Source organism: Tasmannia lanceolata, unplaced genomic scaffold, assembly GCF_043159265.1.
Source record: "Tasmannia lanceolata isolate RefF3 unplaced genomic scaffold, GAP_Taslan_0.1 ptg000048l, whole genome shotgun sequence".
NCBI classification, from domain to species: Eukaryota; Viridiplantae; Streptophyta; class Magnoliopsida; order Canellales; family Winteraceae; genus Tasmannia; species Tasmannia lanceolata.
The window spans coordinates 876,018-889,800 of NW_027518725.1; the positions used below are offsets into that span (position 1 = coordinate 876,018).

Sequence of the window (13,783 nt, forward strand, 5' to 3'; positions counted from 1 at the left end):
CAGATGGGAGAGCCCAACAATGAGAGAGTGTCATATGTGAAAAAAACGGGCGATGATAAATTCGCATCCCTTGTAGGATAATTCGCACCCCTTTATAGGAGGATATGTAACGCTTTTTAACGTCAATTCACGTTAAAAGGGTGCAAATTATCCATTTATCATTGCCAAAAAAAAATCTACTTCTTGTTGATTTTACTAAACCTGAGGGATGGCGTACGTCCTTGTGATGCTGCGGTGAGAACCCATTTGTTTGGTCCTGCTTCGTCTTCCTAGCATTACTTTAAGGGTAATGCAACATTTTGGTGTATTTGGATAGCTGGAATTAGGCATTAGGAATCATTTTGCCAAATTCTGACAGTTGGTTAAAGAGGTAAAAGGCCTAATACTTACAAATTGTGCAATAATCGACCTCACAGAGCTTACTCAAGCAAATGCAATGTGTGGCAAAACTACGATGGATAGTGCCGTTATCAAAATGGGGCAGTTCGGATAGAGATTTTACATGGTGTAAAGACCTTTCGGCCTTGAGAAGGAGCCTTTCATGGCTTGAGATGCCTCATCAACACGTATGCAGAGTGTGGCCAAGATCATGAGAGTCTCCTCATGCTCTCGAGAACCCATGCGAAGAGCACTGTTGGTTGGATCTATAACATGCAAGACCTTGAACTCCTCCAACAGCAACATTTGATGCATCTGTATGGACTTAAAAAGGCGCCTCAGAGTCTGGTAACTTGAGAACAGGGTCAGTCGTCACCGCCTGCTTCAATTTGTCAAATGCCTCCGAGATTTTATATGGTGTGAGCCCTTACAGTCTCCTATTTTTTTTAAAGTATTGTACGGACCACATCATAGTCTGATCCAAACCGTCCATTTGATGGAACATGTCATAGAGGTTTCCATAGGATAATCCTAGCCCTCCTCCTATCTATAGAGGTTTCCATAATACTGAGTTCCTTTTATAGATCGGAGGGTTGGGATCATCTTATGAAAATGTTTTTTTTTTGGCACAACCTATTTATATCGTTTTCCATCACATAGACGGTTGGGATCATCCTATGGAAATGATTTTTTTGGGCACAACCTATTTACGTTGTTTTCCATCACATAGACGGTTTGGATCATCCTATGACATGGTCTATACAATACTTTCTGGTAAAGATATAGGGTACTGATCGGACGGTTAGTATCATTGCATGGAAATGATTTTTATGCACAGCTGTGTTCCATCAAATGGACGGTTTGGATCATCCTATGATGTAGTCCGGACAATTTTTTTTTCAAAAATTGGGGACTGTAAGGGTGGTTGCGGCTTACTTTCATATAAATAAGGATGTCAATTTTGGCTCGGGCTCGGCTAGTTAAGGGATCGGCTCGAGCTCAGCTCGAATCCTTAACGAGCCGAGCCGAGCCCGAGTTAGGCTCGGCTCGGCTCGTAAAAGCTCGTTTAGGGCTAAAAGTCTAAAACCATAAATAATTAGATATTACTATATTAGACTATTAGTTTAGTAATTTGAGAAATTTCTAATTTAATTAAGAGGTTTCCAACTTTCCATTGGCTTTCGAAGTGGGACCGAACATTAAAAAAAGTTTCTGATTTTCAAAAGTCTAAAAGTATCAAAATCAATTTGGGATTGCTCATTTGCAAAACAAAACGAGAAGTGAGAACTCCAGATCCCTAGCGCCGCTTCCTTCTCTTCTCCGACTCCACCTCTCTACGACTTTGAGCCTCCGGCCTCTTCTCCACTCTCCACGCCTCCGGCCTACGACGTCTTCTCCAAACCCGCGGCACTCTCGCCATTCTCGCTGCATCTTCTTCTTCGTTGGAGGTATTTTTTTCTAAAAATACATAAAATACAAAACAAATAAGGGAAAATGGGTATCAAGCTTTAGATTTTGGCCTTTTTATCATAAACAAAAATCTCCTTTTGCTTCTCTTTTAGAGTTTCAATCAAACCCTTTTAGGGTTTCAGATTTTTTTTTTCTCCTTTTGCTTCCTTTTAGGGTTTCAATCAGACCACTAAATTCGGTGGAAAAAAGGGCTTTATTTGCTCAAGTAAAGTTTGTTTTGTCCTCCAATTTAGTGTAGATTTTGATTCTGCCGTTTCAACTGATTGATTCTTTTTTGAATGGAAAAATGTTTTTCAAAATTGGTAGTTGTTTTTACAAGAGAAAAAACTCAAATAAACACTACTCAATTTTTACATCCAATGATCTTCGATTTATGATTATATCTCGGTAATTTAGCCAAAATCATATCATTTTCATCTAAATCGTGGAAAGGAAAAAAGTTTCCAGGAAAAAAATTCTGTCAGAAATGTTATTCTTTCAATCCAAACAGGGCCTAAACGTGTAGTTAAAAAAGCCTCTATTTTGAATTGTTTTCATCAATAATTGAGATTTGCTAGGTAATTTTTCAGAAAGCCATTTAGCAGCCCACTTTTGTAGGAAAGAACAACCACCTCACTTCTTTGTGTATAATTGTATGATTCTAATCAAAAGACATCCTAAATATGAAATATCTCATTGAGTCATTGTTTGTTGAATTTTGAAAACCATTTGTGAGTCCAAAACTGATTATTGAGCTCTAATTTATGGGAAAAAATTAAACAGATCAGACTGGTTCCAGGTCCACTAACAAGCTCGTTAAGGCTCGCGAGCCTGGCCGAGCCGAGCCGAGCTTGAGTCTGGTTCGAGCCCGAGCCCGAGCCAAGCCCAAGTTTTGCCCTTAACGAGCCGAGCCGAGCCGAGCTGGACCAAGGCTCGGCTCATTTACACCCCTACATATAAAGAGTGAGACTGATTCATGTGAAAATATGAGATTTTATATGATTTTTTCGCCCCCGGTAGCAAATACGCACCCTTTAACGTGAATTGCGGGCAAACTTCAACGATTTTTGTTTTGACGTCGATTCACGTTACAAGGGACGTGATTTATCCTAGAGGGGGTGCGAAAACATCATTGCTCCTTTTATATGGTGTAAGCCCTTACCGCCTCTACTTTGACCTAAAAGCATCCATCTTGCACGACTCTCTCTCTCTCTCTCTCTCTCTCTCCACTCTCGTGCCGTTATCCCTCTTGATCATCCTCGGTAAGGTATCTCTCTGAGAACCCTAATTCTCGTCCTTTCCCTAGATCAGAAACTAGAAACCCTAGTTAATCTCCCTGATCGATAGCCTCTTAAGCAAATGTCTAATTTTAGCTTCAATTCAACCAGGTTGCTTTCTTCATCATCCAACTTTTTTGTGTGGATCAAAGAGTGATAAAAGTCCATATTAAAATTGCATTTTTGGTTGGGAAATTTAAATAGAATTTTGTTTGTAGTTGTTCAGTTTTGAAAAACACAGTCATAGATTGATTGCATTCACAGAGCTCTGTTTCTTTTCTTAAACAAATCATAGCCCTAAGTTTTTGTGTCATTATAGGAGAAAAGGGAATGAATGATAAAATAGTGTTCAAGGGTAACTATATACAGATTGCCATATTGATCAAATCTCTGTGAAAAGAAAAATTGCTTGCTGGGTTTGGAAAGTTTCAATAGAATTTTCTTTTGCGATTGTTCAGTTTTTTTTTTCTTTTTTTAAATGCATTCACTTAGTCATAGAATTAAAAATGAAGACATTGTAAAAAGGTGGGGGTGGCACCAATTGAGGAGAAGATGAGAGAACGCGGCTAAAGATGGGCCTTTGGATGCTCCAGTGAGAAGAAGCGACTCGTGCTAAGTTGATGGATGCTAAGTTGATGGAGTAAAAAGAGGTAGGCGCGGACCGAAAACAACTTGGTAGAAACAGTGAGGAAAGACTTGATGGCTAGGAACATAACAGATAACATGACCTTGGATATGAGAGAATGGAAGAAAATAATCAATGTAGACAAACCCAACTAGTTTCAGGATTAGACTTAGTCAATTTGAACTGGGTAGATTCTTTCACCTTCTTCATGAAAATTTTCTAAAGGATTCATTAGCCGACCCCAACTAGTTTGGGACAAAGGCTTAGTTGAGTTGAGTTTAGTATTCACGAAGTCATAGACTGCTTGAATAGTCAGAACTCCATTTTTTCTGTTGTGCTGATTGGAGGAATGTTGTGCAAGGTTTACTTGGGGAAAATTTTGCATGATTATGCTACTTAATAAACTACTTACAGTCCTAAGTTTTGGTGCTAGTATACATATCTAAGGCTGAAACTACATCCTCAAATAGAAGTTGAGTGTTCTAGAACCAGTTGATCAGACATTATCGTTGGTTCTTCCATTGTATTGTAAGTTATTTGACAGTTGATGCTTTATTACATTTACAGCCCTCTTTATTCTTCCTGTTTTATTTCTTTGTTTAGGATTTTTTTCGAACCAGATCTATGGTTCCCTTTTTTTCTTTAAGTCTGTCTACTAACCCTCGTATTATTGTTTTAAATTTCTGCTAAAACGAAACATTTCGATTTCGGCTTCTAACCCTCATATCATTGTTTTAAATTTCGGCCGAAACGAAATATTTCGATTTCCGCTGCTACCAAAACGAAATTCACTTGCATTTGGAAAAATACAAGATTTCGCCCAAAATTTTGGGATTTTATTAATGTTTCGGTCGAAATATACGAATCATGCAACTTTTCAGATAAAAAACGAAGACATTTCGACAGAAACCTTGACAAAAATCAAATTCACTCGCAAGAAAGAGAAGAACCACGAGATTCCCTTGAGATATTTCTAAAAAAATGACAAAACTAAAAAGAAAAACAAGTGGTGAAGAATCTTGCTTGGATTTAAGTCGTATTTTCGTACAGAAATGTTTCCGTGATTTTTCAAGATTTTTTCAGCCGAAATTTCGTACCAAAACCAAAATATTTAGGTTTCTCTGATGAACGAAACCAAAATTTAAAACCTTGCCTTAGATATGGCAAAGAGCCAAGCATACAGCTTGTGAGAGTGCTGTTGGATTCAACCAGCATTCGTCCCTGAGCGGAGGTGGATGGCTCTGTTTTTTTTTTTTTTTGAAAGAACAATACATCCTTCCACTTCACAAAGGTATAACTCACTCAAAGGCGGTTAAGTTCTATTCTCCCTATTCTCAGGCCTATCTTTTTGAACAACTTGAGGCATTTTTGTGCGCTTCTATATCACCCTTTTGGATTGAAACAATTGTTTTGTTGCCTTTTTGCTGTGTGTTCTAAGCTAGAATTGTTGTGATTGCTCAACTATTTTTCAATGGGTCAACAATCAAGTTTTTTTGGGGCTTGCTGATGAGAAATATTGTTTCTTGGAACACTTTGTCACATTGTTTCATTAAAGTAGAAGAATTTGCAAGGGTTTATGGGTTTTCTGCCAATTGGTATAGTGTGGATTCGAGGTCTACCAAACATCCCCGGAGAACATTAAAATCACAGCTAAATACAATTGCAATTTCTGAGTACTGTAGGTGCCTTTGCCTTTTTGCAATTTTAATACATTGGAGTTGTATATGTTTTACTTTTTCATGTACCCTGAAACAGCATCAGTAAAGAGTGCTAAGTGTATGAATTGATGTGCTTCTAAACTCTTGTCTACAGATCTTTCAATGGGGAAGAATAAGAAGTTCATCAATAAGAAAAACTCTGCCACATTTCAGTTGCTAGCAAGAGACTCTTCTGATCCAAATTATTCAACCAGTGACCGTGTTTTTGTCAGGGTCGACAACAATTCATACTCTTCCAATGGCTTTTTGCTTGATGGTGATGACAACTGTGATGATGTCAGCAACACTGGTCATCGCCATAACGATGATCCTGATTCCGTTTTTGCAGATGCACCTGAAGACGAGGAGGTTGATGAGAATCCGATACATAGAAACCATCTTCTCCCTGATCACATTAGGAGAGAGGTCCTCGAGCTCGGGCTTCCGGATGACGGTTATAACTATCTCCTCCACTTGCGAGAGATCAAGAACTCTGGTGGAGGTTCCTCCTTTTATCATAACAGCAAGGCCAAGCTTGATCAGCTTCCACTCGACGTAAAGGTTAGTAGATATTATTTTGGGTTGCTATATTATCGTTGTCTATGATCAAGGTTTAAAATTTTGGTTCCGGTATCGGTTTCGGCCTCAGCAAAAATTGAAATTTCTGCCAAAGTACCGAAATTCGGTAAAAAAAATTGGAAAAATCAGAATTTTTAGCTGAAAAATTGAAATTCCGGGGAAAAAATTGAAAATTAAATTTAGCTGAAATTTCGGAATTTCGGCCGAAATCTTGGACGACATCGATTCAAGGTCTTTTTGGTGTCGGTCCTGGTCGCCGAAATTTTAAACCATGTCTATGATTTTGATTATGAGGTTCCTGAATTTGGTATCATTTTGATTTGTTTCATTTCAGGCTTATGATGCTTCAAGACTACCGATCTATTCAGCACTCGACAGTGATTCAAACACAAATTCAATATATAGTGTTGCATCGAAGACTGTTGGTGTGAAGATTCAGAAAGCTGTTGATCCTGATGTAGCTGCAATGCTTGACAATAGTGACCTATCTCAGTTTGGCTCGGATGTAGAGGATTTGGAAGAGGATTTCATTGTTCGGGCTAATCTTCTAGAAGAAGAGAAGGATAAAACTGTAGATGAAAAGAGCACTAAGGAAGGGCGATCCAAGGTAATCGGAGGAGAGGAGAATGAGTCCACTGATTGTTCTTCCCAAGTACAGGATTTTGACTTGATTGATGGGGCCAATTTGAGAAGCCATCAGCAGGGAGGAAATGAGTGGGTTAATGAGAAGCCAAGAGTTCGTCGTCCTCTAGATGAGCAATTTGACTTGGTAAGTTTTTTTTTATTCTTTTACTTTCTCTTGTCGCCATTATTTTGTCTTCTTTGTTTGATGTGTTTAGTGACTTTAGTCCCCACTCCCACAAAATAGGCATCGTGCTGGTTCAAATGTTAATTGTGGAAGTAATCAACTTATAATACCTGAGCTTTTCATGCAATGATGCACTCCAACTTTTGGTATTGGGCATGGTATCTAGTATTTTGCCCGAGTAACAATTTACAAAATTCACGTAATGATGAATACTTCTTGAAAAAAAACCCAAAAAAATTGTTGTACCATTTTAAACTTTAAAAAATCCCAAATAATTAAAAAAGGGAAATGTTAACAGCACTTCCGTATTTTGATGATCGCACTCCTCACTTTATTAAAAAGTACGGTATGGCCCGCACCATAGGATGATCCAAACCGTCCATTAGATGGGCCACAGCCTAAATAGGTTGTGCCCCAAAAATCATTTCTATTGGTTGATCCTAATCCTCTGATCTTTAGAGGGACTGAATATTAGAGGGTTGATCCTAACCCTCTATAGATCGGAGGGTTAGGAACAACCTATGGAAATGATTTTTGGGGCACAACCTATTTAGGTTGTGGCCCATCTAATGGATGGTTTGGATCATCCTATGGTGCAAGCCATACCGTAGTTTTTAATAAAGTGAGGAGTGTGATCATCAAAATACGGGATTGTTGATAACATTTCCCTTAAAAAATTCTCGTATTTTTTGAGATAAGTACGAAATTTCTGAAGTAAACACGATTTTCCGTATTAAGCATGAGTTTTGTTTGGTTGTGAACATGCAGGAAATTCAAAACTAATGAAAAAGACATTGTGGTGTAAATTTAACCCACATCCTAAACTAACATCTACACTAAACCGTCCTTCATTCTTTTTTGTGCTGTGTTATTTAGAAAAATAAGTCTACTCAACTCAACTCAATAAACCCTTTGTCCCAAACTAGTTGGGGTCGACTAAATGAATCCTTCAGAAAAATTTCATGAAGAAGGTGAAAGGAATCTACCCAGCTCTAATCCTGGCTCTAGTCTGGTTCTTCTACGTGGATCATTTTCTTCCATTCTATCCTATCCAAAGTCATGTTCTCTGTTATGTTCCTAGCTATCAAGTCTTTCCTCACTGTTTCTACCCAAGTTGTTTTCGGTCTACCCCTACCTCTTTTTACTCCATCAATTTGACACGAGTCGCCTCTTCTCACTGGAGCATCCAAAGGCCTACGTTGGATATGTCCAAACCATTTTAAGCGGCTCTCATCTTCTCCTCAATAAGTCTATATAGTTAGATATTTTATATTTATGTTGTAAATAGAAAAATATTTGTGTTTTTTGTAGTTTTTATTTCCAAAACTCTTCCCGTATTTATCGAAAAATTTGGGTTGCTGACTTCCGAACTTTGCTACTATGCTTGTTGGTTGCCCCAACGTGTGAGTGTTGTTGCCATGCCTGGAATTCAGAACACTAAAATGAGTCGACTCCCTTTCACTTTGGCCACGTCCTTGTCCGACTCCACGTTTGCCCTACAAAGTCAATCAAAACTCCTTTGACTTTCCCAAGTTATGACTGCGTCAACTGAGTACATCGGCATCAACCGAGTATGTGACCTCGTCTTGCCAAGTCGACGAGGATTTTCTTTGGCTGCGTTTTGACCCACATTCGCGTTTTGAAACAATGATAGGAAGAATCGATTCGGCAACTAGAAGAAAAGCATGATAGTGAGATGAGAGAAATGAAGGAACATATTGCACAATTTGGGACTGTTCTTAGTTTATATTTGCATAATCAAGAATTACTTTATATCTTTCAAGACCCTAGTTTCTTTTTTATTAAGGTGTTTGCCTCATATTTCTCTTTTACCCTATTGGTTTCCCATCTTCGAATATTCTAGCATTTTTTTCTCTCTTGAAGGTTTCAATTTGATTCTTTATTTTTTGGATATATCTGCAACTCACTCCATTTTTCAATATTTCATCTGTCCAGCAATATTTTTATTTGCACACTTTCTTAGTTTGCATAGCAATTTACGTTTTTCTATTTATCGTGTTGGTATTACAGCTTACGCTTCGGGAATACGACAGTGACACTGATAGTGATGATGCTGGTTCCATAGCTTCGGAAGGTGAACCACTTGCAGCTAAGATCAACCCCACAGTTAAGGACTATCTAATGGATGAAATAAAACTTAACGACAAGTATAAAGTTCCGGGGGATTTTTTACATGGGGATCAAGGATCGAGCGATGGGAAACAAGCAGATTTTTCTGCTGATATTATTCGCAAGTGCGCAGAGTATGCTGAAATGTACAGCCGTGAAAATAAAGAAAATGAGGAGTTGGTTGTTGTGGAGGAAAGCAGTGATGAATCTGAGGGGTGGGACTGTGAGACAATTGTTTCTACATATTCAAATCTTGATAACCACCCTGGGAAAATACTAGCTCCAGAGAAGCGCGGAAAAAAGCTTACAACTACTGTCTCTGGAGCATTGAGTAACAGCAGTCATGTGATTTCTCTGCGAGGGAAAGAGAAGCTTCCTCTGGAGTTCTTGCCACACAGCAGAAGAAATTTAGTGGAGAAGGAAAAGAAATTGACAAGTTTGGGAGCTGACCAGCAGAAGAGGAGACCACACGGTGAGGAGTCAAAGGAGGAAAAGAAAGAGAGGAAGGTAAATCTCAAGTCACGAAAGGCCTTCTCGGAAATTTCTCGGCAATGGAAAAGCTCGGGATATATTAAATTTGTTTTTTTTTTTCGGGTTTATATCGGGAAAATTGATAAAAATAAAATTATTTAAAAATATATAAAAAATAAAAATTAAGAAAAAAATATAAAATATAAAATATCTTGATATTATCATGGTAAATGAAAATATCGCTATATTTTTTAAATTCTCGTTATTATTGTGGGATTTTGTCGTTTTATCAAAATGTCGCGATAAAATCGCTCTACACTTAGAAAATATGGGAGATATTTGTGACATAGTTGACCAATATTTGAACTTCATGCCTACATGCGTAAACCAGAACTCAAGCTTTGCTTGCAAAAGGAGAAAATAGCAATCCGTCATATTTGGAAAATTTTGGTTTATTTTTTATTAAATAGAAAAAGGGTTAGGAAAAACCACTCTAAGAACAATAGTGCTGTGTTGCTTAGGAAACATTCAAGAATGTCTCAACTACAAAATATTCTAGTCCCTGGGGTATGCTGTGTTCATCCATGGAATTGTGGGTATTTTAACATGGGAAAGTGAGAGTGACCTTCTATTGTTCCCAATCTGAATGTTTTCCTGGTTATTTTCTGAATATTTAAGTAGTTTCTGATTCCAAGGGATGCCTCCTTTTCTTCTCTCTTTCGCTCTGATAAGTTGAAATTGCTACATATGGTTTTATTAATGTCTATGTGGCTGATAACAAGGTTATTTACATTCAGGCTGCTGTAAAAGAGGAGAAACGAGAAGCACGGAAGGCAAAGAAAGAATTGAAGGGGCTGTACAGAGGTGAAGCTCAGCACGCTCAGAAGGTTGCTGCTATTTCAGGGCCATGTTCTATCCATCTTATGTAAGTCTTTCTTTATCAGTGTTAAATGGTATTTCTATTCAAGTTTATAGTATCCCCTTTAATTATGATCTTTTTTTTTAATGGCTTTAATTCGGATCTTAAAAATCAAAAGTATCTCTTTATTCCTTAATGGAGGAAGGCAAGTGAATTTCATCACTCTGCTTTGAGAGCCCCGTGACATTTAACTCTATAACTAATTTTGTTAAGTGTTGGGGCAGGGCTTTAGTGAGAGCAGTCTAAAATGTATTTGATGTAGAAAGGACTGCTTTGTTCACCAGATCGGACATGTTTTTGTGTGGAGGAAATATAACTGGTGCTTATTGCCCTTTGTTGAAGTTAAGAGTAGAATGGAGAAAGAGAAGGAATCAAATGGATTCAGTTTCATCTCACTGCTTGGTATTGATAGAAAAGTACATACTTATATGTGTAAAGTATTTGTGTCATTTAACTAAATTATATAAGTCATTGATTTTAAACCCTACAAAATGAATGAAACGCCCTACAAAATCTTTTCTCTCCCTCTTATCTCTATCTCACTTTCTCCATCATGTTTTATAATTAATAAACTCGGTTTTTACATGGTGTCGGATCCTAAAAGATACAAGATTAGGACTGTTAATTAATTCCAAACTGGAATTTCTTGAATCATCTCTTTTCTTTCTTCAATGGACAAAGGGGATATTAATGCTTGCTCACCTTGTGAAGTACTTATAGATCAGGATCTAATTCTTGCTCACCTCGTCCATTGAAGGGAATTCCTAAATGTTATCGGTTAGATTAGACAGGAATCCTTGTTCTAGGCTTTTTGTCCCATATTTTTTTAGATTTTCATTTTTTACAACTGTTGTTAATCTTAAAATATCATGCTCGTAGAGATTCAATTCATGAGGCCGATCATTTGTCATACTAGGCAATTAGAGGCTGGATTTTGTATGTAGGAACTATTTTATATGGAACTTCTTACATGAGCTTTTAGTTCTCTGTAATAACTTTAACTAATCATTAAAAGAATGTGGAACGAACACTTGGGCAACTAATAAACATGACCGACCAAAAAAAAAAACTAATAAACATGCTATATGCAGAAGAAATAGACATGCTAATATGGGCCCAAATATGCGACTGCCGACTATTACCAAAAAGCAGAACATAGTAGGGGACAAGTTGTCCCCACATGGTGAATTTACAACCGATCGGAATTACTTCCAGTTAATTGCCAATCCTCACAGGCTGAGGTACAATAAAAATAGACATAGATTCCAACACAACACCCTCCTTGGCTAGACGGTCATCCATCTCATTGCCACAATGAAACCTTGATAAAATTGCCACACATAAAAACCCTCCAAAGAAGGAAAACTCTCAAAGAAGTTGGTGTTGAATCTCTGTATCGTTTATCTCTTCTTTCAAAAAAGGATGAACAAGCTGGTGTTGGGTATTGAACATGCAAACTTTCAGTGCTTTTATAGGATTTCTACCAAGATTTCCATCGGATACTTTTTATTTTTTGAATGGTTCCATCCGAAACTTATACGTTTCCATTTCTTTCACAACCAAAATGCATACTGAAAGTGAAACATGAACCTTGAACCCTGATAGCTGAAGTGTCTTTGGAATCCTCACTCAAGCATATTGTGTTAGGTTCTGATTGCTCCATTCTGTTGGTGAAAATACTCTAGCTATTGGATAAAGTAGGTGGAGATGGAACAACAAAAATGAGTTTGTGGAAACGGATTTTTATGCCTAGTGAAGCCATCTCAAGAATATTATACTAGTAAAACCTTTGGTATATAACATCACACATTTGATGATCCCGAACATTTTAGAAAGAAGAATTTTTATTATTTGAAGCTTTCTCACATGTCTTTTATATGCTTGAGGCAAGCTTTGCTATTTCTGCATTTTCTTACTCCTTGTTTTCCAATTTAAATTTTAGCATCTCTTAGGAGACATCCTATAAAATTGGAACGATACAGAGAGGGTTAGCATGGCCACTGTGCATGGATGACATGTACAAATTGAGAAATGGTCCAAATTTTCATTGTTCAAAAAAAAAAAAGGACTTTAATGCTATAAATGATGAAAGAAGCCAAAAACTCGTTTCTTGTATTTTCAGACGGGCATTTTCAGTAGCAAGTTCAGCATTTAAGTTGTGACTATGCTGACGAGTTTTGAAAGATGGAGCCTTTAAATAAATTGGTTCATTTCTTTTATTACTTAGCATAAACATTACAAAGATCTCTTCTGTTTGCAAGAACAAACAACCTAGGGCATCTTTATTTATTTTGCTTATGTTTGTGGACATAATGCCGTTCTTATATTGATTATGCTGCATGGTTGTCATTGGCATTTTTTTGGTCCGCAAAATGCATGGGGTGGCATTATCATTCGGTCCATGTGAAGAATTTGACATTTCTGATCATCTGTGAATTATGTTAACCTTTTTGAGAATCTACACAAGTTTCCTCATAAAAATTCACTTCCTAGGTAGGTTATGCCAACCAAAATTTCACTGGAATTCATCTTTCGGGTATCATGATCAGCGTTTCACATGTTATGGCAAAGAATTAGAGAAAACTTACAATAAACTAACTTGCTTTCTTATTTTTCCTTGTTAAACAGGTAACTTTCAGTTTTCTACCGCACACCCAGGCACGCACACCCAGGCACACGCATAGCGTTTTGGGGATCCCTTTGCCATCCAAGTGTTACAATCCATGGGTAAATTGATCTATAGATGGACAGAACTCATGTTGGAATGTATAAATTCCATCCCAAGAAATGGGTTTATGTTGAAGAACATGATAATTATAACCTTAGTGACTCTAAGGCAGAGTCATCAGTTTTGCTACTTTGTCATAGTTAAATTAGGAGAGAAATAGCTGAATTTTTCTTGAATCAGTTTGTGCATGTGGAGCATGATGAGAACCTGCCACAATGGTCTAAATGCCTAGAGTTTATCATATTTGAGTTTGGTAATTAGCAAAAAGATAAAACATTTATTTCTCTACGCTTGTTATGAACTAGGCCTTGTTTGGATTGCAGAAATTATCTGGAAAAGTTTGGAAGAGTAAAACGTTTCCAAAATCGCATGCTTTCCATTGTTTGATTACATTTGAAAGAAGGGACTTGAACCACCGCAGTTCAAGTTTTATTTACAGGGACCTTTACTTTGTAATGATATCCCTAAAATTTATTATATTTTTCTAAATTGTGGGAACAAAAAAAACTTCCAATTAAAAAAATTTCCCTCTAGGAATATTTTTCTTTGAATCCAAATATTTTTCTTTGTGCAACTCGGCTAGGTTGGGTCGGGTTGAGGCCAACCCTAGCTAACCTAAGGTGTCATTACCTCAACCCTAACCCGACTCAACCCGCTTCTCGAGTCGAGGGGGTTCAACCGGGACCCAACTCACCTCTAAGGGCACGTTTGGTTATCATGAA

At 37.4% G+C, this 13,783-nt stretch overlaps 1 protein-coding gene and 1 non-coding gene across 3 annotated transcripts; both read left to right on the plus strand.

Moving 5' to 3' along the window:
* The first annotated feature begins 3,027 nt into the window (after positions 1–3,027).
* Positions 3,028–13,349, plus strand: LOC143864420 (Low temperature viability protein). Of its 2 annotated transcripts, none has more exons than XM_077375359.1 (6): positions 3,028–3,094; positions 5,542–5,987; positions 6,340–6,774; positions 8,845–9,450; positions 10,212–10,339; positions 12,962–13,349. In XM_077375359.1, the coding sequence occupies exons 2-6, from the start codon at positions 5,550–5,552 to the stop codon at positions 12,963–12,965; spliced, it is 1,611 nt and encodes a 536-aa protein (XP_077231474.1). In that variant the 5' UTR covers positions 3,028–3,094; positions 5,542–5,549; the 3' UTR covers positions 12,966–13,349. The 2 variants fall into 2 exon arrangements, with proteins under 2 accessions (XP_077231474.1, XP_077231475.1); XM_077375360.1 differs by having other exon boundaries at positions 3,034–3,089.
* LOC143864484 (U6 spliceosomal RNA) lies at positions 12,277–12,379 on the plus strand. Its single transcript, XR_013241161.1, has one exon. It is a non-coding gene; the product is annotated as a U6 spliceosomal RNA (small nuclear RNA).
* Positions 13,350–13,783: the final 434 nt, after the last annotated feature.